The 23,751-nt window shown below is 38.5% G+C and overlaps 1 protein-coding gene and 1 long non-coding RNA gene across 3 annotated transcripts in view; one reads left to right on the top strand and one right to left on the bottom strand.

Moving 5' to 3' along the window:
* LOC135767050 (uncharacterized) overlaps window positions 1–23,751 on the top strand; it is a 73,307-nt gene that overhangs the window by 16,442 nt on the left and 33,114 nt on the right. Inside the window, exons 7-12 of one of the 2 annotated variants that reach the window (XM_065276638.1) lie at window positions 849–1,022; window positions 1,237–1,410; window positions 2,514–2,687; window positions 3,068–3,241; window positions 5,449–5,622; window positions 7,054–7,227. In XM_065276638.1, coding sequence (XP_065132710.1) covers window positions 849–1,022; window positions 1,237–1,410; window positions 2,514–2,687; window positions 3,068–3,241; window positions 5,449–5,622; window positions 7,054–7,227 — 1,044 coding nt within the window. The remainder of the gene's footprint in view (window positions 1–848; window positions 1,023–1,236; window positions 1,411–2,513; window positions 2,688–3,067; window positions 3,242–5,448; window positions 5,623–7,053; window positions 7,228–23,751) is intronic. The other variant, XM_065276639.1, reaches the window with a different exon arrangement.
* Window positions 21,538–23,404, bottom strand: LOC135767053 (uncharacterized). Its single transcript, XR_010541878.2, has 3 exons — window positions 22,402–23,404; window positions 22,146–22,303; window positions 21,538–21,848 (listed from the first exon to the last, which is right to left on the bottom strand). It is a non-coding gene; the product is annotated as an uncharacterized lncRNA (long non-coding RNA).

Genomic DNA, 23,751 nt, shown 5'->3' with positions numbered 1-23,751 from the left:
TCAACATCTAAACCTAATAAGTGAATTGTGTTTCTACAGCAATTTATTTACTGAACATTCAGAAATAATGTTTTCTAACAGTTTTAAAATAATAAAATGCAATGTTTCTCTATCATTTACATAACCATCAAACAAGTCAATATAATTAACAGTTGTTGTTTTAAACATTGTGTAAACATTAAAACATGACATTGTCATAACGTTTAAAAATGGAAAAATGTAACATTCCTCTAATGTTGTGACAACACAAAAACGTTCTTAGAACGTCAAGAAAACTGGACACTTTTTAAGTTGGCAGAAAGTTTTTGGGAACTTTGGGAACTTTTTTCTGTTAGCTGGGTGAGTGGATTCAGGTGTTTCATATAAGGAGACATCTAAAATTTTCTGGGAGGGGGGGCCCGAGGACTGGAGTTGAAAACCACTGACCTATGGGAAAAGTGATCTGAGCCAGGTCTGTAAAATGATATAAATACTGAACTGATGGCAGTTAGATGTTTAAGCTGAAACCTCTATCTGGCACGGATCTTGTTCACAATCAGAAAACGTCTCTAAGATTGAAACAGAGGCATTGGGCTTAAAACAGATCCGGGCCAAATGTAATTGCTTTCTGGGTAGCGCCAGTGAAACGCTTGAGAGCGGGGAGTGCCTTCCATGCAGTGCTGCATTGAAGGGCCCCGTTAGGGGCTTAAACACCAGGGATTTTGCTGTGCAGTTTTAATTTAAAATAATTTATTTTATCTGTAAATTTATATTTATTTGTATATGCTGCTTAAAATAGTCACACTCATATAAGTATAATTCATGACTTTATTTGCTGTAAGTCTGAGGAGTTTTTCTTCCCTTTTCAGGCTGTTTAAATGCAGTATTGGAGAGGAAGGTTGTGCTGCTTTGGCTTCAGCTCTGAGATCAAACCCATCACATCTGAGAGAACTGAATTTGAACTATAATAATCCAGGAGACTCAGGAGTGAAGCTGCTCTCTGATTTACTAAAGGATCCACTCTGTGAACTAAAGAAACTACTGTGAGTATTATCTTCATATTATTGATGAATAATGACATTATGTAAATTAATTATTATAAAGTTTAATCTTAAAGTCTATCTTGTAATAAATACCAAGGTGTTACGGTCTCTGCGGAATTTTAAAACACACACACGCACACACACACGCCCACACAATTTTATTTTAAAATAATTTATTTACTGTAAGTGTGATGAATATTTCTTCCCTCTTCAGTCTGTCTAACTGCAGTATTGGAGCTGAAGGTTGTGCTGCTTTGACTTCAGCTCTGAGATCAAACCCATCACATCTGAGAGAACTGAATTTGAACAATAATAAACCAGGAGATTCAGGAGTAAAGCTGCTCTCTGATCTACTGAAGGATCCTTACTGTAAACTAGAGAAACTACTGTGAGTAATATATTCATGGCTAATGAGATTATGTAAATAAATGATAATCTTATAATTTATTTAGTAATAAATATAAGTGTGTTAGAGCAGGGCTGTAGACTAATGAGATTACGTAAATAAATGATTGTATAGTACAATCGTATAGTCAGAGCCGGCGCCAGACCATAACTAACAGGGGGGCACTTAACTTCCAACGGAGGGGGGCACGCAATAGCAGACCACAAACTATGCGCAAAACTATTGAACTTCGACCGCGGCATGAGCTCAAGCTGAGCTCCGCTGCACACCGCGTCCTAGCTTTAAAAAAGCCGCTTTACCATAATCACGTCATAATGCTGTTAACGGTCTATAGCCACACTTCACATTTAAGCTTACGTAATTTAAAACAACGCTAACTTACCTTTAAAATAGCTGAAGACGGCGTGTACGAACATTAAACTTCCTTAAAACAGTGTCCTGTAGATTTGTAAATTCAACCTCGACCTCTAATCTCTGAGTTTGAGCCAGTCTGTGTTTTCATGAAGTCAGATGAAGCAGGCGGTGCTGGTTCATTCTAAATGTTCTAATATCCATATTTTACACGATCCATAAAATGCCGCGATAAAACAAGTTGCTAGTATCAAGTCACAAATATGCTAAAGCCTAATGACGCATAAGAGCTGGCAATACAACCAATCAGAGAAACTGGTCTATTTTAATAAAAGAAAACATATATCAACAATTTTTTCCTCACATTTGATTACATTAAAAAGTCATAAAACATTCAATGTTTAATTTATATAACTTATTCTTGAAATATATTAAATTAATAAAAACTTTGTAGGGGGGCACAACAACCTGTTTGGGGGGCACTGCCCGCGAATGCCCCCCCCCCTTGACGCCGGCCCTGCGTATAGTTTATCTTGTAATAATTATCAATGTGTTACAGTTTATACATTCTGCTAAATGTTTAAACACACACACGCACACACACACACACACACACACACACACACACCCTTGCCACACGCACACAGTTTAATATTAAAATCATTTATTTTTATCTTTATATTTACTTTTAAATGCTGCTAAAAATAGTCACTCAGTTTTTCTTCTCTCTTCAGGCTATATAACTGCAATATTGGAGCTGAAGGTTTTGCTGCTTTGGCTTCAGCTCTGAGATCAAACCCATCACATCTGAGAGAACTGAATCTGAACTATAATAAACCAGGAGATTCAGGAGTGAAGCTGCTGTCTCATCTATTGAAGGATCCACACTGTACACTAGAGACACTAGAGTGAGTAATATCTTCATAAAATTGATTACTAATGAGATTATGTAAATAAATTAAAATTGTATAGTATAATCTTAAAGTCTATCTTGTAATAAATTTAAATGTGTTACAGTTTATACATTTTCTGCAGAATTTTTAAACACACACACACGCATGTACACACACGCACACACACACACACACACACACACACACGCACGCACGCACGCACGCGCACACACACACACACACACACACACACACACAGTTTAATTTTTAAATCGTTTATTTTTATGTGTAAATGAATATTAACTTTTATATGCTGCTAATAATAGTCACACTCTTATAATTATAATTCTTCAGTTTATTTGCTGTAAGTATAAGGAGTTTTCTTCTCTCTTCAGTCTGTCTAACTGCAGTATTGGAGCTAAAGGTTGTACTGCTTTGACTTCAGCTCTGAGATCAAACCCATCACATCTGAGAGAATTGAATCTGAACAATAATAATCCAGGAGATTCAGGAGTGAAGCTGCTCTCTGATCTACTGAAGGATTCACACTGTAAACTACAGAAACTATTGTGAGTAATATCTTCTATATTTTGATGACTAATGAGATTATGTAAATAAATTGTAGTATAATATAATCTTAAAGTCTTGTAATAAATATCAATTTGTTACTTTTTTTGCAGAATTGACGCAAAAAGCGCATGCGCACGCACACACGCACGCACACACACACACACACACACACACACACACACACACACACACACACACACACACACAACGCACGCACGCACGCACTCTCTCACACACACACACACACACACACACACACACACACACACACACACACACACACACACCACAGCAAAATCCCCGGTGTTAAATTAACACCAGCTCGGTGTTTATATGGGTACCACCAGCAGGGTGTTAAAAGTAACACCGAAGCAGTGTTAGAGTTAATTAGATACTTTAGCAATCATTTGAGTGATTATTTGATTATTGAAGACACCTGGTGATAATGAGCCGAACTACAACTTCCAGACACTGCCTTATGCTGCATTTACACCGACCGCGGTAAGGGCGTGAAGCGCGAGTGATTTCAATGTTAAGTCAATGTGAAGACGCGTTGACGCGCGTCAGGAGGTCCCGCGGCGCGGAAGAGGCGTTCGGCGCGGCGCGGAAGACGCGTTTCCGCCTCTTTCGCGCGTGAAGCTCGGGCGAAAGGCGCGAATTGAGCGTTGTGCGCGGTACGCGCGGTAAGCGCGAATGGTGCTTTTTGTGCATCTTGCGGTTCACGCGAATTTGCGGCTGACGCCCGAGTTGAAAAATTTGAACTTTGGCGGAATTTCGCGCCGCGTTAACCAATCAGGAGCCTGCTTGCTGCTGTGGTGGCAGCCCCGCCCGGAGTCACTCACTGAAGCAGTCACTCGAAGCTATATGACACAAGTTGTTATTTCTATAGTGGAGACAGGAATAAAAAGGACCTCGCTTGGAAGAGTGTCAGTAAGGACTTTGGGCAACTTGGTAAGTTGTAATACACGCTTCACTTTTGAGTCACGTGACGTTTATCTACCCGCGCCGTTTATTTTTCCCCATAGTAAGGTTACCCAATACAAAACTGGTAACTCTCTTGATAAATGCACAAGTAACATCAGTCATCTTGCAAACAGACACTCGCACAGCAGTTGCCCCTCCCACAAGAAGCGGATTTTGCTTCGGACGCGCGTCAAATGCTTGCTTTTTCCGCGCGTCTACTCCGCTCTACACGCGCGAATGCATCCAAATTGTTCAAGCGGCAAACCACGCGCGGTAGACGCGATTTTGACGCCCAAACCGCGTTTGGTGTAAACTCAGCATTAGGGGCTGTCCACATGGAGACGCGTATCACTGTATACATATAAATTTGTTATCGTATTGGCGTTTCATCCACACGGATCCGGCATTTTGGGAGACTGAATCCGCTATTTTTTGAAACCGGGTCCTAAAGTGGATAAATCTGAAACCGACACCCTTGCAGTTTCGTCTGTACAGCCAATCCGTATATTTTGTGAAGCGAAAACGTCATCACATCACGTGTCGGAAGCGTCACACGTAACAGCAACAACAATAACGGCGGACTACGTGATTGTGTTTGTGCTACAGAAGCTACTAAAGCCTACTAGCTTTATTACAGCAAAATCTATAGACAAGTTTCCTGGGTGAAATAGGCGGGCCGCCATTAGCCTTTCACTCTGCCAACGACTTCCTGTTGTATCTGCCAAGCACTTCCGGTTAGCGAGTTAGCATCTTTTACTGTCTTTGGTTAGCGTGCAGAAAAAGTAAACCATGAATGGTGTTACACGCCCACATGGCTCCGGGACATATTGTGCTGTTCGTGGTTGCAACAACTCGTGGGGATTGCTGAATGTTTGGTCGAAAGGAGCAACAACAATGTTCACACAATGTTTAAAACAATAACTGTTTATTATATTGACTTGATTGATTGATTGTTATGTAAATGATAAAGAAACATTGCATTTTATTATTTTAAAACTGTTATAAAACATTATCTTAATGTTCAGTAAATATATTGCTGTACACACACACACACACACACACACACACACACACACACACACACACACACACACACACACACACACACACACACACACACACACACACACATTTTATAATTATTTATTTGTATTTGTAAATTAATCTTTATTTGTATATGCTGCTCAAAATATTCATGACTTTATTTGCTGTAAGTGTGAGGAGTTTTTTTTTCTGTCTTCAGTCTGTCTAACTGCAGTATTGGATCTGAAGGTTGTGCTGCTTTGGCTTCATCTCTGATATCAAACCCATCACATCTGAGAGAACTGAATCTGAACAATAATAAACCAGGTGATTCAGGAGTGAAGCTGCTCTCTGATCTACTGAAGGATCCTTACTGTAAACTAGAGAAACTACTGTGAGTAATATCTTCATTAATAGTGATGGCTAATGAGATTATGTAAATAAATGATAATCTTATAATTTATTTAGTAATAAATATAAGTGTGTTAGAGCAGGGCTGTAGTTGAGTCCACTCTTGGCGCTTTTCCATTGCATAGTACCCCACGGTTTAGTTTAGTTTGGGTCGGGTCAGCTTACTTTTGGGAGATTTTCCATTGGGTGCAGTACGTAGTACCCAATACTTTTTTTCGTACCACCTCGGTTGGGGTTCCAAGCGACCCGAGCTGATACCAAACGTGACGCGAAAACACTGTAGATCACTGATTGGTCTGAGATAATCGTCACGTCATCGCTATAATGTAAATATTAGCTTTAGCTTACTGCTAGCTTGCGCCGTCTCAAGCAAACATGTTGTTATCTGTGTTCTGCTATAAGTTTCCAAACACCCTTTTAGCGATGAAAAACATCCGCAGGTCGAGAATCCGGGACACCATAACAGTTTTTTTTCCAGACTTGCAGTTTGTGGCGGCACATTCGCGACGTGCACGTCTGCATTATATATGCTTAAATGCAACTGAATGAGGCTCAGCGGAGCGCCGTCGACTGACGCCACGGGTCGGGTGTTTGAACAGAAACTGTCATGTGAGACAGAGGTAGTTATAAACGCGATGTGCAAACATCTATTTGTGGTGGCCAATTTTAATTTTGTGGCAGACTGAGAAATAAATGAATGTATGGGAATGTATAACAACGCTCTCACGTGTATGATGTCACAGCAGTAGGCAGCGTAAATATAACGACACGCCTATAATCCCTCCCACTCCGAAGTGATACTAAACTCGATGGAAAAGCTAACCACGCCAAAGTGAGGTGAGCTGACCCGACCCAAACTAAACTAAACCGTGGGGTACTATGCAATGGAAAAGCGCCATCTGAGTCCGCGTCAATCACGCTGTGTTTATTGAATTAATTGATTTCACCTGCAGTGTGTTAAAGTAACATTGATGCAGCATTAGAGTAAATTGGATACTTAAATGATCACTTGAGTGATATTTTTTTTTATATCATTGAAGACACCTAATAATGAGCAGAATCAATGAAGGAAAGAGAAACACAAAACTACAATTGACTTCCAGCCACTGCCTTAGATAAAATAAACTCAAAAGACATTAAATCTCTCTTATTAACAAACAGGCTGTTCTAATTTCAGTCAGGTGTCTACATTTGTCAGATTGTTTTAAAGAGGACATATAAGGACATATAAATTATGAGGTCACAATATTTTTTTAAAATGAAAAATAAATCTCTCTCTCACACACACACACAAACACACACACACACACGCACGCATGCACACACGCACGCACGCACGCACGCACACACACACACACACACACACATTTTTTTAATTTGCTGTAAGTGTGAGGAGTTTTTCTTCTCTCTTCAGGCTGTATAACTGCAGTATTGGAGCTGAAGGTTGTGCTGCCTTGGCTTCAGGTCTGAGATCAAACCCATCACATCTGAGAGAACTGGATCTGAACTATAATAATCCAGGAGATTCAGGAGTGAAGCTGCTCTCTGAAATACTGAAGGATACAACCTGTAAACTAGAGAAACTACTGTGAGTAATATTATAATTGTATTATTTATATTTTATTCAAATAAATTATATATACAGTTTAATGAAGTCTCTCAAAATAATTGAATAGATGAAATGATGTTTCTTAGTACTTTATATATATAGACGGTTTCATCCGAACTTTACTTCCGGTTTCGTTTTTTTATTGTCTGACTAGTTGCTAAACTGACCTCTTGAACAAATGCCTCGTCGAAATAACTAATGTTTTGGTTTCCTATGTAATCAATGTGTTGTGGTTTTGCTTGTTATATAAATAAACTACGTTTAAAGTACTTTGTTGTTATTTAGCGGAGTTTACTGGAAGTTACGAGCAAAAAATATATATATGAATAACATATAAATTATAAAATTATATATATATATATACACAGGAAAATCCCCAGTGTTAAATTAACTCTACCAGTGTTAAATCAACACTATTTGGTGTTTATATAATCCACACCAAGATCAGTGTTAAAAAAGACTGGTGTTAAAAATATAACTCTGAATCAGTGTTAAAGTTAATGAGATAATGAAGTGATGATTAAGACATTAATGGTGAACACCTGCTGGTCATTCAGATCAATTACATTTTGGACATTTTCCTGTCTCTAAATTTTTATTTTGATGACTCGTTTTTTGGAGAAAATACTAAAATAATAAAGAAAGACAAATTATTAAATACAATAGATGAATACTGTTGGGTGTATGCCTCCAAAAGCTGCAATCTTTCACGTTTGCCTCTCTATCAGCATCTCTAAGTTTAACTTCTAAACAGCCGTCAGAACAAAATACAAGTGCTCAACTATTCCAGCATCCACATGCGTGATTTAGTAGACAAATCTTCTTTCTGACGTGATGTCTCACAAGTCAAATAGACATTTATCACAAAATGTAGCACATTAAATCTTAAGTTTGTGTTTGTTATGAGTTCATTTGAAGTCACCATTACTGTGATTAGTGTTTCCTTTAGTTAGGCTTTTGTCCCTTGACCTTCACTGATCTAACTCTCCTTTTTTAGCAATAACAACAATGTTGTAGTAAGACCACTTGTTCATTGCTTTATGTAGAGGCAAAACCTTCCAGACATTCTTAATTTATTCTACTCAACAAATCATTGAAACATTTGATCACAAAAATTATGAAGAAACAAGCATATAAAAAGCTCTATGCAAATGACATTGAATGAGACTGCCGTAACGCTTTAGTGTGTTTTTGTTGTTGTTGTTTTTTGCTTAAGAGAGACTTCATGATTTCTGATACAAATCTCAACAATGGTGACAGTTAATGGTAAGAAAGTTGCTAAATTTTTGTCATGTTGCAATGCATGATGGGATTTATGAATGAGTTTTCTACAATCCTGGTACCCAGCATGCATTGCGGCATGAAGCTTTGTTGTTGTTTGTCACCATGATTGTGTTTTATAGGCTGATTGTTGATGCAGAATGCAAATTTGGGTAGAAGTTACTAGTAGGGCTGGGTATCAATTCAGATGTTCCAGATCGATTCAATTTCGATTCAAAAGCTATCAAATCGATTCGATTCAATTTTTGATTCCGGTTTAAGGGGGCATCACGTCGATGAAGCACCTAAAACTGCCATTTTAAGCACTGAATGAAAGAATGACAGGCTCCTTGGTAACATTGTGCAAGGCAAAAAAGAGGGTGACATCTAGTGAAGAAGACTAGTAATTTGATTAACGTTAATCTTACGTTCATTGTTTGCAGGAAAAAATATGGGGAAAAAATCGATTCTGAATCGACCACGTATAATAAAACGATTAATCGAAATCGCCCAGCCCTAGTTACTAGGTTTTAATAGAGGTCTGACCAAAAGTGTGCCGTTTTGGGTGTGTCATTTAAAATGCAAATGAGCGGATGAAGTGCAAACACTGATCACAATGATGGTGGTTTGTTGTAATTGAAACTCAATTGTGCTGTCAAGTCCTTCTTTTCACTCTCTTTCTCTCTGAACTAAATTGCAGTGCTGTGTTTGGATAGTGCACATAAAGGGGGCGGTATTACCATATTCTGACATCACAATAGGAGCCAAATTACAATGACCTATTTTTTCACATGCTTGCAGAGAATGGTTTACCAAAACTAAGTTACTGGGTTGATCTTTTTCACATTTTCTAGGTTGATAGAAGCACTGGGGACACAATTATAGCAGTTAAACATGGAAAAAGTCAGATTTTCATAAAATGTCCCCTTTAAATTCTGGCCCTAGCACTGTTGCCTCCAGAGGTGTAAAATTCATGTGCCAGGAGTAAAAGTCCTCCCCAGTATTTTGTTCCAATCACCTGGATTTGCTAATTAGCACAGTTTTTCAGCAGGAGGTGACCTCCTGACTCGTTGGCGTTTTAAGCCCTCAACAAAGTCTTCAAGGCAGCGCTGCCTGGAAGGCACTCCCCATGCCCCGAGCGTTTAAGCCAATCACAGCACTGGTGCTAGATATTGAGCCTTCCGCCAGCTTCTGGCAGTTTGAGCTCACCGTTGGTCAGGTGAGTAGCGCAGATATGCTAAGATAGGAATGTGACAGTATTTGAATTCAGCTTGAAATGTTTTGAGCATATAAGGGACATGTTACCATGTTTTCACATGTCCGGAGATGGTCCTCACTGCGGAACACAACATCCAGGGGGCGGGGTTGGATATAGATCCAACTCCTCCCACTTTATATACTTTGTTCCGCCAAATGAACCAGTATATTTGCGTTGTTGCAGCCCGCAATTAGTTGCAACTTGTGGTCGCCAACGTTTGCTCTTATCAATTTAAGTGTACGTTTGATTAATAATATAGTTGAGAAAGATTCATAATTTAGAAAGTATCGCAGTTAGGTGTAAGGAGAGGTACGGACATGTTCCCGACAGTTTGATATCACTGAAGAGATTTATTTGTACATTATCCCACTTATAACACAGCTATTCCTACGAGTAAATATAAAAACAAATTTATTTGATATCTTTTATTAGCAAATTTAAAAAAAGTAAACCATCTACGAGGGAAACCTGTTTCCTAATGGCTGTGAGCAAAGACGCGTTAAAACAAGTTCAAAGTCCATATATATTTTAATAATTATGCATATTTATACTGTATCCATTAATAGGTCTTAAACTGCATGTGGTAAGATTACTCATAGTAGGCTTACCCGAAATGTTTTACTCCAAAACATTATAGCAAAAAACTTACATTTCACCCTAAAGGCACTTTGTCAATTTAAGCATTGGTTTATATGTTTATTTGTCAGAGTTTTAAACTGCGTTCACTTGGACTTGGGTTAAGGTGAGGATGTCATTTTATGTAACAGAAAGTTGTTCCAATCCCAAGCAACAATGGAAAAAAAAACAGGAAAAACAATTAAGCAACCAATACATGAAACTGGCACAAAAAATTGTGCCACGGACACGAGAAAACGCAGTAACATGTCCCTTAACCTCTTGAAAAGCACCCCCATTCTGGCCCGAAACCATGAAAATACCTACTTTCACTAAAAGGGCTGTTTTTACTAAACCATTTATAGTATAAGCATAACTGTGGTATCATTAGATAGAAGACACTTTGAGCTTCGTTTTCCATGTTTCAAAATTATTTTAAGATTAAAAAAAAGTTAGAGAGGCTGAAGTACATTGTAATATTTTTTTTTTTGCATAACATCTTTTTTAACACTAAAAATCTTAATGATAAATATATGTGTGAAACCTATAAATGCAATGAGGCCAAAGCCACAAGTCTAAAGAAGTTATATTTCACGTTTGAAGTCAATAGACCCAAAAATGAGGTTCTTGCAAGAGTTTTTGTAAGACTAGTGCCTTTTCTAAGTGCCAGTCAGCCACAAAATAAAAGTCTTTTGTTTACATGCATACACGTTCGTTCTTTTTATTGTTTATCCTTATATAAGCGTATAAAATGCCGTATCCACACCAGGAAATAAAGCTTCACACAAAGATCGTTGAATTCGTGTTCTAATTGGCTACACGTTCTGTCTATCAATATTTTCCATGAAGTCATTGGAGGAACGCGCGAGTCAGATGACGTCACGATATTAGACAGCGCTGTTTGGATATTATGTATTATACTCCCGCCTACTTGTACAATCATGTTTGAGCGCTGGTTTTGAACGCGAGTGTGCTCTCATATACAAGTGTTACGATGTAAATAGTCCTCAGATTGTATATTATAATCTATTACAAGACGTGCATCTGAAATCTGATGTAAACAATGGAAAATATATCCATATTTCACGGATTATACGCATTTATGGACAAAACTGGTCATTGGATGTACTTTGTTGGAGAGTTTTTATGGGTTATTCACACATCTGAAACAGACTGGATTCGATTCGCGTTCCTTATACCAGCACAAAGGTAAGGAGTCAGTTTATATTATGCATGTTGTTATCTGGACTTCTGTAATAAAATACTATATTTATGATACTAGAGCAATTTAATCTCAAAACGGACACCATACACTGACGCTAAACCCTTGGACCTTTTAAACGATGTATAGTAGTGTTATTATTATTGTTGTTGTTGTTTGTACACAGTAGGCTATATATATATTGTTAGCAGCATTAAAAAAACTGACGTCCTTCCGTCCGCGAGCTAGTGCGCATCGAGAGGTTAAAAGCTCGAAACATTTCGAGCTAAATTCAAATACAGTCACATTCCTATCTTACCATATCTGCACTACTCACCTGACCAACGGTGAGCTCAAACTGCCAGAAGCTGGTGGAAGGCTCAATATCTAGCACCAGTGCTGTGATTGGCTAAAACGCTCGGGGCATGGGGAGTGCCTTCCAGACAGCGCTGCCTTGAAGGCTTGGTTGAGGGATTCAAACACCAACGAGCCAGGAGGTCACCTCTTGCTGAAAAACATGTGCTAATTAGCAAATCCAGGTGATTGGAACAAAATACTGGGGAGGACTTTTACTCCTGGCACATGGATTTTACACCTCTTTTAGGGACACAAGTCAGATCTGGGGCATTTTGAGTTATTCATAGATTCTGAAAGTGCTTTCTAACGATGTGTAACACATGGAAATCTGATAAGATTTTGAGAAGTTGTGGCCATTTAAATGTAACACATTCAAGAAAGAGAAAGCTGAGAAATTTGAGAAAGAAAAAAGTTAACACTTTCCCTTTTCCCTGGCTGGAGAGACAATGGGGCTCATTTAAATCTCATTTAGCTAAGCCATACCCCCTGTTAAGCCGTTTTGAGATACAGATGTTCTAGCATCATATGTAGTATTTTATTACAGAAGTCCCAATGAACAACATGCAAAAATAAACAGGACTTTTACCTTTGTGGGGATCACAAGTCGAATCCAGTCTGTTTCAGATGTGTGAATCATCCAATGATTTTTGTCCACAAATGCGTATATTCCGTGAAATATAGATATATAGTCTATTGTTTACATCAGATTTAGCATGAACTTCTGGTAATACAATATAATATACAATCTGAGGACTATTTACATCGTAACATGTAAGGGTATATCAGATTACACTCCGGTATTTACGTTCCGTTAAACACATGAACCCGCCTTCAAATTTTGTATTTAAAATAGGGAGGTAGTATAATAGATAATCCAAAAACAGCACCGTTGAAAACGTGAAGTCCTTAAGGGATGTTACCGATCGCTCGCTCGTTGCTCTATCAGCCAATGACTTCATGGAAAATATTGATAGACAAAACATGTAGCCAATTATATAAAGAATTCTACGAACTCTGTGTAACTTATGAGTTTGACTTCATGCTGCGCTGCAAGACGTCAAAGTACCGCAAGAGCGAGTCGAAATTAAACTACTCCGTAAGATTTCTTGAAGAGCTCTCGCGGTACTTTGACGTCATCCGACTGCGGTGCCCCATAGTCAGTGACGCGGCTGACGTACAATGCGGCTGACTGTTATTTGTTCCGCCCCAGCTTCTTTTATTTTTATTTTGTTTTGTGCGCCCGAGCTGCATTTACAGTCTGGGGAGAGACACGCTATGAGTAAAAAAAAAAAAAAAAAAACTAAGCAAACATGTCTGAGGGACAGGGCAGCCGCGTCACTGCAGTCATGTGACTTCACGCCGGAAGAGAAGATAATGCTGAATAAAGTCGTATTTCTTGCTATTTTTGGACCAAACTGTATTTTCGATGCTCCAACACAATCTTACACCATACACAGAGGCGGACAATCCATGTGCCATGAGTAAAAGTCCTCTCCAGTATTTTGTTCCAATCACCTTTATTTGCTAATTAGCACAGTTTTTCAGCAGGAGGTGAGCTCCTGGCTCGTTGGTGTTTTAAGCCCTTAACGAAACCTTCAAGGCAGCGCTGCTTGGAAGGCACTCCAAGTGCCCTGAGCGTTTCAGCCAATCACAGCACTGGTGCAAGATATCGAGCCTTCCACCAGCTTCTGGCAGTTCGAGCTCACCATTGGTCAGGTGAGTAGCGCAGATATGGTAAGATAGGAATGTGACTGTTTTCAGAAGTTTTTCGAGCGTTTAAGTGACGTGTTGTCACGTCTTCACGTGCCTGTGGCACAATTGTCTTTTTGTGCCAGTTTCACGTATTGCTTTTTCACGCCATCGTTTTTCATTTTATCAAGCCATTGTCGCTAAGGATTGGGGTTAGATTTGTGGTTTTTCTCTCATTTTTTTTTTGGCTGTTTTCACGTGAGGATAAAGTTGGGTTTGGCATAAATGTGGATGTCATTTTATGCATTGGTTTATATGTCAGAAGTTTAAACTGTTTTCAGTTGGGTTTAGAATGGGGTAAGGGTGAGGATGTAACGTTCTGTAACAGAAAGTTGTTCTAACCCCAATCCCAAGCGACAAAAAAAAAGGAAAATCAGTTGAGTAACCAATACATGAAACTGGCACGAAAAAGAAAATCGTGCCACAGACACGTGGAAGCACTAGGGATGGCTCCCGCGAAACTGACGTTTCGACACTGTGTCGAGATCCCGAAGCGTAAATGTTTCGAAACACTGCTCCGAAATGTGATTCGAAACACCCATGTCACGTGATGAAGTGATTCGAAACACCAAGCGGTGCATTTCACAAGTATTTCGAAAGGTGGCGTACCTGTCGAATCTGCTTCGAATCTTAAACTGACAGGGTAGGAAACAAAACTGACAATACCTCATAGATGCGTTTTTGGCAAGATCAAATACTATAAATTACTGAAAAGAAGTGATTTTTCCTCATAGGTTTATAACACTTAGGCTACTTACAAAAAATGCATGCCAGCAACAAGTGTCCCTTGTGTGAGAATGTTTTCAAAGGCTGGAGAAATTATATGTAAAAAAGTAGCTGGTTGAGTTTATCAACACAGAACAATTTATATATTTGAATAAAGATCTTTATATGTAAACAATGTTGCATATTATGGCTTGATATATTTTATGAATCTCTTATTATTTATTTGGTATATCTCTATTCTATTTTTTTTTTCATTAAATAGACCCGAATAGCCTATAGTTATCGACAATTGTGAGCCTAAAAGCTCATGTAGTTGTCAAACAGATGTTAAAACAACAACAAAAACCATTTAATTATGATGCGTAGCACATGCATTTCCCAGGTCCGATCCTAAGATCTACGCATGAGAGTCGAGAGCACTATCCACTCTCCCATTCTATCACTTGTGTGTCAATCAAACAACATGTGGGATACAATTTGTTAGCGCTCGTCTAAAATCTTGTCAAGGCTGCTTCATGTAAAGACATGCAAACGACCGCTAGGTGTCACTGTGGAGGCGGTTTCGGATTGATGTTTCGAAGCCTCAAAAAATACGGCACAATTGATTCAACTGTTTCAGTGTTTCACGAAGCCTCGCTCTGCCCACCACTAGGAAGCACGTCACTTAAACATTCGAAACATTTCGAGCTAAATTCAAATTCAGTCACATTCCTATCTTACCATATCTGCGCTACTCACCTGACCAATGGTGAGCTCAAACTGCCAGAAGCTGGTGGAAGGCTCAATATCTAGCACCAGTGCTGTGATTGGCTGAAACACTCAGGGCACGTGGAGTGCCTTCCAGGCAGCGCTGCCTTGAAGGCTTCGTTGAGGGCTTAAAACACCAACGAGCCAGGAGGTCACCTCCTGCTGAAAAACTGTGCTAATTAGCAAATAAAGGTGATTGGAACAAAATACTGGAGAGGACTTTTACTCATGACACATGGATTGTCCGCCTCTGACCATACATAGATTTTCAATGGAGTAGACAGAAAGCACTCGGACTGAATCTAAAATTAAAACATCTTAAACTGTGTTTCTGAAGATGAACGGAGGTCTTCCGAGTTTAGAACGACATAAGGGTAAGTCATTAATGACATTATTTTCAGTTTTGGGGGAACTATCCTTATTCAGTAGTCACGCTGTTCCCTTTGGGGGCGGAAGCGAAAACACAAGCTTATCCAGTATGTAAATATACACACATGCGGCTTTTACATAGGATGCGGTGTGCGCTGCGCTCGCCGCTGGGTTCGGCGCAGCCAAGCGATTTGTGCTCTGATGGCCAGACCAAAGTAGGCGGGGTGTTCAATAAATTACTACAGTGTTTATATTTGCGTTAAATAGTCGACGAAGAATACAGAGACTGATGTTGCTCGTCTCCATTTCACGTAACTTTAAGCATTCCTACAACAAGCTGCTTGACTTAAAACACACCTGACATGCCAACTTGAATTTCTACGTGTTTCCATGACACGGCTTTCCTTCCGATGTCTCTGTAGGAACATAAACTTGTATTATAAAGCTCTGAGAATCCCGAGTATAAGCTTTCGTCCATTTTGCTAGTTTGGATGCCCCGTTTCTATTGGCCGCGCGGGTAATCGTCACAGAGCGCAGCGCAAAAGTTAAACTATTTTGAACTTTGACCGCGGCGTGAGCGAAAGCTGCGCTCCGCTGCGCTCGCGCTTTGCTTGGCGCAACAAAAACCCGCCCTCGCGCTGCGCAAGCCATTGAAATGAATGGTTTTCATAGCGCAGCGCACACCGCATCCTATGTGAAAGCCGCAACAGACAATGACGCCCCCCGCTGCACGCTAGAATCTCCGGAAAAACAAGCCTATTTCAACTCCAAAAGGTACGCTTTTAAATATACATAAACTGCTATCTCAAACATGGAGAGGCGTCTTTGTGATCTCAACTAACAGATTCTGCAATAAAACAAAAATCGCAAATTTTGAAAAAGAAACCTTTGATTCTCATTTTTTCGAAACTTGTGCTGCCGACTTGTGTCCCTGGTTTCCGTGACGGGTCAAATATTTAAATTTTGTTTAATTTAAAGTCACAATTGTTGTGATCAGTGTTTGTTTTAGTTGAACTTGACTCTTGACTCCTACCTTGTTCAGTTTTTTGATTGCCATAACTTTGTGGGTTAACGACATGTTTCTTATGACAGGGGAAAGGCTATAAAGCAATTCTTTGATGGTGGTTAATACTGTACATAAAGTCTAAACATCATCTATAAAGCTTATGTATTAATTTAATGTTTATACACTTATCAGAAGCATCTTTCTCTGACAATAATGTGATAATCTCATAGCGTTTGTCTTTCCGAAGAACTTTAAAACACTAACACTTAAATTAACCACTGTTTAATGTAGACACACAAATATCAAGAATCCAAGTATGAATCACAACAATGGTGACAATAAAATGAAAAGTGTTAAGCTGCATCTCATCCAGGACTCCCAGAATGCACTGCAGCATAAATAAATAATAGACATTTTTACTATTTTCCTTGTCACAATTGTTGAGATTCATACCCTGAATCTTGATGTTTGTGTGTCTAATTTACACCACAGAGTTTTTTAAGTGCAGTATTTTTTCAAAATCCTTCAGATGGACAAGAGTTCTGGGTCTTCCACTGTAGTATTTCAGCATTAACAGAAAATTACACCTCAGTTGCAATATTATATTTACTCTGTCATAACCAACATGTCTAAATCACACAAAGTCATAGCAATCAAAAAGACTGAACAAGATCAGAGTCAAGTCCCAGATAGCAAGCATATGTGGGTCACATGTGGATTTCAGCTGTCACATTTGGTCGAGATATGGCATGGCTGAATATATATGGGCCAAATGGTAACCATATCTGTTTTGCCATAGCTTCAGAAATGGCGGGAATGTTCTTTTGGTTCACATGTCATTTTGAGGTATGTGGCCCACATAACAAAAAATACATGAGAACCACATTTGTTTTAGATATGGCACGCCGTAGAAAACAACGAGTTCTGGTTGACATTTGGGTTGCACTCAGAGGTGTAAAATCCATGTGCCAGGAGTAAAAGTCCTCCCCAGTATTTTGTTCCAATCACCTGGATTTGCTAATTAGCACAGTTTTTCAGCAGGAGGTGACCTCCTGGCTCGTTGGTGTTTTAAAGGGGTCATATGATGAAAATGTTAGCATTGCCACTTAGTAGGTTTGAGCAAAAATGTGTCGTTTTGGATGTGTTTTTTAAAATGCAAATGAGCTGATGAAGTGCAAACACTGATCACAATGATGGTGGTTTGTTGTAATTGAAACTCTATTGTGCTGTCAAGTCCAAAAATGTGTCGTTTTGGGCGTGTTTTTTAAAATGCAAATGAGCGGATGAAGTGCAACCACTGATCACAATGATGGTGGTTTGTTGTAATTCAAACTCAATTGTGCTGTCAAGTCCTTCCTTTCTCTTTCTTTCTCTCTGCACTAAACGGCAGTGCAGTGGTTGGAGAGTTCAGATTAAGGAGGCGGTATTATTCTAATAAGATATCCTTATGACATCATAATGAAAGCCACATTTCAATGACCTATTTTTGCTCACACCTACAAAGTGGCAATGCTAACATTTTCATCATATGACCCCTTTAAGCCCTCAACCAAGCCTTCAAGGCAGGGCTGCCTGGAAGGCGCTCCCAATCCCCCGAGTGTTTCAGCCAATCACAGCACTGGTGCTAGATATCGATCCTTCCACCAGCTTCTGGCAGTTTGAGCTCACCGTTGGTCAGGTGAGTAGCGCAGATATGGTAAGATAGGAATGTGACTGTGTTTGAATTCAGCTCGAAATGTTTCGAGCATTTAAGGGACGTGTTACTGCATTTTCACGTGTCCTTGGCACATTTTTTTTTGTGGCAGTTTCACGTATTGGTTGCTCAATTCTTTTTCGTATCTTCTTACCATTGTTGCTTGTGACAGGGGTTAGAACAACTTTGTTACATAAAATGACATTCTCACCTTAACCCCAACTTCTGGCTTATTCTGATAAATAAACATATATACCAATGCTTAAAACGACATCGGCATTTATGCCAAATGCAACTTTATCCTCGCACGAAAACATTTTAAAAAACAGACAAAAGCCACAAATCTAAGACCCAAGAAACAATGTTAAGAAAATAGGAAAAACAATTGCGCATCCATTACGTGAAACTGGCACGAAAAAATTTGTGCTACGGACACGTGAAAACACGGTAACACGTCCCTTAAAGGCTCGAAACATTTCGAGCTGAGTTCAAAAACAGTCACATTCCTATCTTACCATATCTGCGCTACTCACCTGACCAACGGTGAGCTCAAACTGCCAGAAGCTGGCGGAAGGCTCAATATCTAGCACCAGTGCTGTGATTGGCTGAAACATTCGGGGGCTGGGGAGTGCCTTCCAGGCAGCGCTGCCTTGAAGGCTTCGTTGAGGGCTTTAAACACCAACGAGTCAGGAGGTCACCTCCCGCTGAAAAACTGTGCTAATTAGCAAATCCAGGTGATTGGAACAAAATACTGGAGAGGACTTTTACTCCTGAAACTTGGATTTTACACCTCTGGTTTAGATTTGGTTCTGATGTGAATAAAAAGAAGTGGGCCAGGGAACACTTTCTTAAGTGGGCCACAAGCCAGCTGTTTATTTGGGCCAGGTCTTTGCCAAAGGAAATTTGCTGACTGGGGTTCAACTAAAACAAACACTGATCACATTAGTGGTGACTTTAAATGAAAAAAAAATAAACCTTGAGTAAGAAAATGACTCTACAAGTAAGATGTAAAATGCAATTTTATGTTTCAGACAGAGATAGTGAGAGAGAAGATAACAGAGCTTTTACTTCTGCTTCAGTGTTACTTTTTAACATTGGGACAATATATACATCCATCAGTGTTTATTTAACTCTGAGGATTTTGCTGTATGAGGACTTCCTTGACTTCCTTCCTATCCGTAGCCTCTGCGTAGCTCTGCGTAGTCTGACGCGCACCTCACAAAAAATTTAACAGCGCGTCAGATCTACGCGGACCGCAAGCGCTGTGATTGGTCCACCAGAACCCCTCCCGGTATTTCCGTTTGTGACGGTGAAAACAAAGATGAGCTAAGTTGAGGACTGATTTAACTCAAACTGCATCAAAAGTCGCTGTTTATTTACTTCCATCAGTGCTGGGGCCCGTTTCAGAAAGGTGGTTAAGTGAAAACTCTGAGTATGTTAACCCTGAAATAAGGGAAACTCTGAGGTTTCCGTTTCAAAATGAGAGGTAGGTTAAACCTGAGACAGCGGGGTAAGTCAAGCCTGTTTCAGAAGGAGAGGTAACTTATACTCAGTCTGTTTCCGGAGTAACATACTCTCTGAACCTAACCTGGTCGGGAACAGGTTTTATCCTGTAAACTCTGAGTTTATGGCAGTCTCCTCCCCATTTTTAATCTTGTTAGTTGCTTTAGTTCATTCAAATAAAATTTAACATATTTTTTTAGTTGTATGTAATTTAGAATCAAATTGCCAGTGCAAATCATTTTACCTTAGTGCTTTTTATATTTTATAAATTACACTTAAATTTCAACAAAAAAATAAACACTATATTGAAATGACTACACAGGAAATCCCCAGTGTTAAATTAACTCTACCAGTGTTAAATCAACACTATTTGGTGTGTATATAATCCACACCAAGATCGGTGTTAAAAAAGACTGGTGTTAAAAATATAACTCTGAATCAGTGTTAAAGTTAATGAGATAATGAAGTGATGATTAAGACATTAATGGTAAACACCTGCTGGTCATTCAAATCAATTACATTTTGGACATTTTCCTGTCTCTACATTTTTATTTTGGTGACTTGACGTTTGCCTCTCTATCAGCATCTCTGTTTGAAAAATAAAATGATAACTTGCAGAGTTATTTTCTAAATAGATAAGTTTAACTTCTAAACAGCTGTCAGAACAAAGTACAAGTGCTCAACTATTCCAGTATCCACATGCGTGATTTAGTAGACAAATCTTCTTTCTAACGTGATGTCTCACAAGTCAAATAGACATTTATCACAAAATGTATCACATTAAATTGTTTTTGTTATGAGTTCATTTGAAGTCACCATTACTGTGATTAGTGTTTCCTTTAGTTAGGCATTTGTCCCTTGACCATCACTGATCTAACTCTCCTCTTTTAGCAATAGCAACAATGTTTTAGTAAGACCACTTGTTCATTGCTTCATGTAGAGGGAAAACCTTCCAGACCTTCTCAGTTTAATTTTATTATATTCTACTCTACAAATTATTGAAACATTTGATCACAAATTAATTATGAAGAAACAGGCATATAAAAAGCTCCATGCAAATGACATTGAATGAGACTGCCGTAATGCTTTAGTGTGTTTTTTGTTGTTGTTGTTGTTTGCTTAAGAGAGACTTCATGATTTCTGATACAAATCTCAACAATGGTGACAGTTAATGGTAAGAAAGTTGCTAAATTTTTGTAATGTTGCAATGCATGATGGGATTTATGAGTGAGTTTTCCAAGTACACCTGACTGCAGTTTGCAGATCGGGGCGTGGATGACTCTAGGGAGGACCTGAACAGGCAGCCCCTCCCATAACGCGTATCATTGGTTAGTAGCACAGTAATGACGTCGACGCCACGGTAAACAGGAAATGCGGTTGAAAACTGTGCGATCTTTAAAATGTGCGCTACATCGCGCTGACGTTATGAAATAATACTTTAATAAAACGATTTATTATTAAAGAAAAGTATAAAGTAATAATGGAGTAGAGCATATAGTTTCAATTATGCCTGATCTAATGTGAACTTTTAAGGAATTTCAGAGTATTGTGTAATATCTGTGAAGATTTTAAAAGTTTTTCAGATTATGTTGCACTTCATTGTGTAATTACAAAATTACCGTAAACATTAATGGCACCTTATATATTTCGTATTTTAATCACTCCTCTAATAGTTCTTGTTTATTTTTGTGCTTATTATAGGCTATTACTAAACATTTATGCCTATAAAGAAGTTAAACTACATACAGTACATTGTCAATCTCTGTATCCCATAGTATGCATGCCACTCAAAAACACCAAACCCATACCAGTGATAACTTTTATTTCAAAACAAAAATAATTGTTTAAAAGACATAATATACACATACAGATAATCACGTACATTAACCGTACACACACAATCTACACAGCCTGAAGTTCCCCTCCATCATTGAAAAAACAATCAAATGAGCAATAGCCCTGAACCTCCTTGTCGGAATAAAACCCATTCAGGACTCCCCTTCTGCCATCACCTACATATTCAGGTGGTCAGTCCTTGTATATTTCAAAGTCAACGAGTAGGGCACCCGGAGCTCTTGCCCATATTGTCTGGAAAATGCACTCCAGTTCACAACACCTAATTTAGATAAAATACAGAACAAACAATATTGAATCATTTTGAAGAAATTGGCAAATTGGTAATAGGCATAAACATAGTAAAGAGTCATGCAAGGAATTTTTTTTTTATGTATATGTTACACATAATACAGGAAAATGTTAGACAAAATATACTTGAGTGTTATTGGCTTTGTCTGTAAAGTACCTAAGAGACTCACTTTTTGTTTATGAACAACATAAACCAGTTAAAAAAGTTTGTTAACACAAGCAATACAAGCTTAAATTTGACTTGAGAATTTAGATTTAAAAAACTTACTGTTTGGACATACAAAGGGGACCTTTTCTCTGAACTTGGGCTTGCTGAAAACGTCTCTGAAAACCTTGCATGTCAGTGAAAGTCACCATAAAGCCATATCGTCCTCTTTGTAACGACTCCCATCAGGATCTGCCAGAGGATGTAAGGTCAGGTGGCATCTGTTTAAAGTAGCAAACAGTCAGTCCAAAATGTAACTTTACATACAACTTATTAAAAGTGTAACTGAAAAATTGACAGGAGTTTATAATGCACTTACCTTGGTCAAATAATCCACAGGCCGGGGGATTTCATCACCTCTAAATTGGAGAGTAAGAACAAGAGTAGCATCATTTTCAAACCCCTGTTATTTAGGTTCAAGATTTGAAATGGGAACCAACACCTGCTTCTTTATGCTCCTCTTTTACTGGAGTTGCTCTTTCAGCATCTCTGACCTTCAAAAGTTTAAAATATAAAGTCTCATAAAAACAGTTTGTTCTTAATGACATCCCTTTTAGGACCATAATTGAAATCCACTTGTTTAGATCGATACATGTAATGAATTTATCTATAGTTAAAAACATTTATTTTAAAATGCTAAATTTAAGCATTTGGTAATTGAAGCTTCAATGAAAAGTATGTATTAAAAAAAAGAAAACAAACAAACAAACATCAAAGGGGGAATTCTCCAAAAGCAGCAGACACTGATGTATGACAGGCTAAGTTAAAAATTAATACTGAGTTAGTTTACTTTTAATTATATGGGGGGTTTCTATTGTATAGGCTATTTCACTAACCTCTGTAAAATCAAAGGTCCCTACTGTCAGAAAGCTCAGTGAATACTGAAATGGTTTCCTGATCAATAAATAAATGTATAGTTATCAATAACATATCAAAATAGTTTACATTTAAAAATGTATTCATAGAAAAAAGTCCTAGAATATAACTTTGTTGTTGTTACTATTAACTCTTAAATCCTATATTTCTTCTTTTGGTTCAGTTTTGCTTTGTTTTAATCATAATCCCACCAAACCGCACGCGCGGTCCTAGTTATTTTAACATCACACTAAACGCCACTTCAAAATTAAAAATTGTAAATAAAATAGAACAAAAACAGGAGCTTGTACTCACCATGCAGCGATAAACATCGGAAATGAAAACTTGCTATAATCGACGTCATGACTTCACGCCACTAACCAATGAGAAGCAGTGTGGGCGGGCCTGCAGGTGCAGCACCGTCCCAGGTGCATACCCGCCCAAATCTGCAGGCTGCAGACAGGGGCTTCTCGAGTTTTCTACAATCCTGGTACCCAGCATGCATTGCGGCATGAAGCTTTGTTGTTGATTGTCACCATGATTGTGTTTTATAGGCTGATTGTTGATGTCTCAGTGTGTCTTTCTTACACCACAGATTAGATTTGGGTAAACAAAATTTAACTCTTCAGGGTATGTGGACTTCTAAAGCACTATTTCATGGAAGCCTCACAGGGTTGGCAGAACATAAAATAAACATTTATATTGAGTGATTACTTTTTTATGATATCATTGATTCCCAACCTGGTAAGTGTCAGTAATGTCTATTTGAACACTATTATGTGACACACTGTCCGAGTTTTTTTTTTGCCATATG

This window comes from Paramisgurnus dabryanus, chromosome 6, assembly GCF_030506205.2.
Source record: "Paramisgurnus dabryanus chromosome 6, PD_genome_1.1, whole genome shotgun sequence".
Taxonomy (NCBI): domain Eukaryota; kingdom Metazoa; phylum Chordata; class Actinopteri; order Cypriniformes; family Cobitidae; genus Paramisgurnus; species Paramisgurnus dabryanus.
This window is presented reverse-complemented; position numbering and strand designations above follow the sequence as displayed.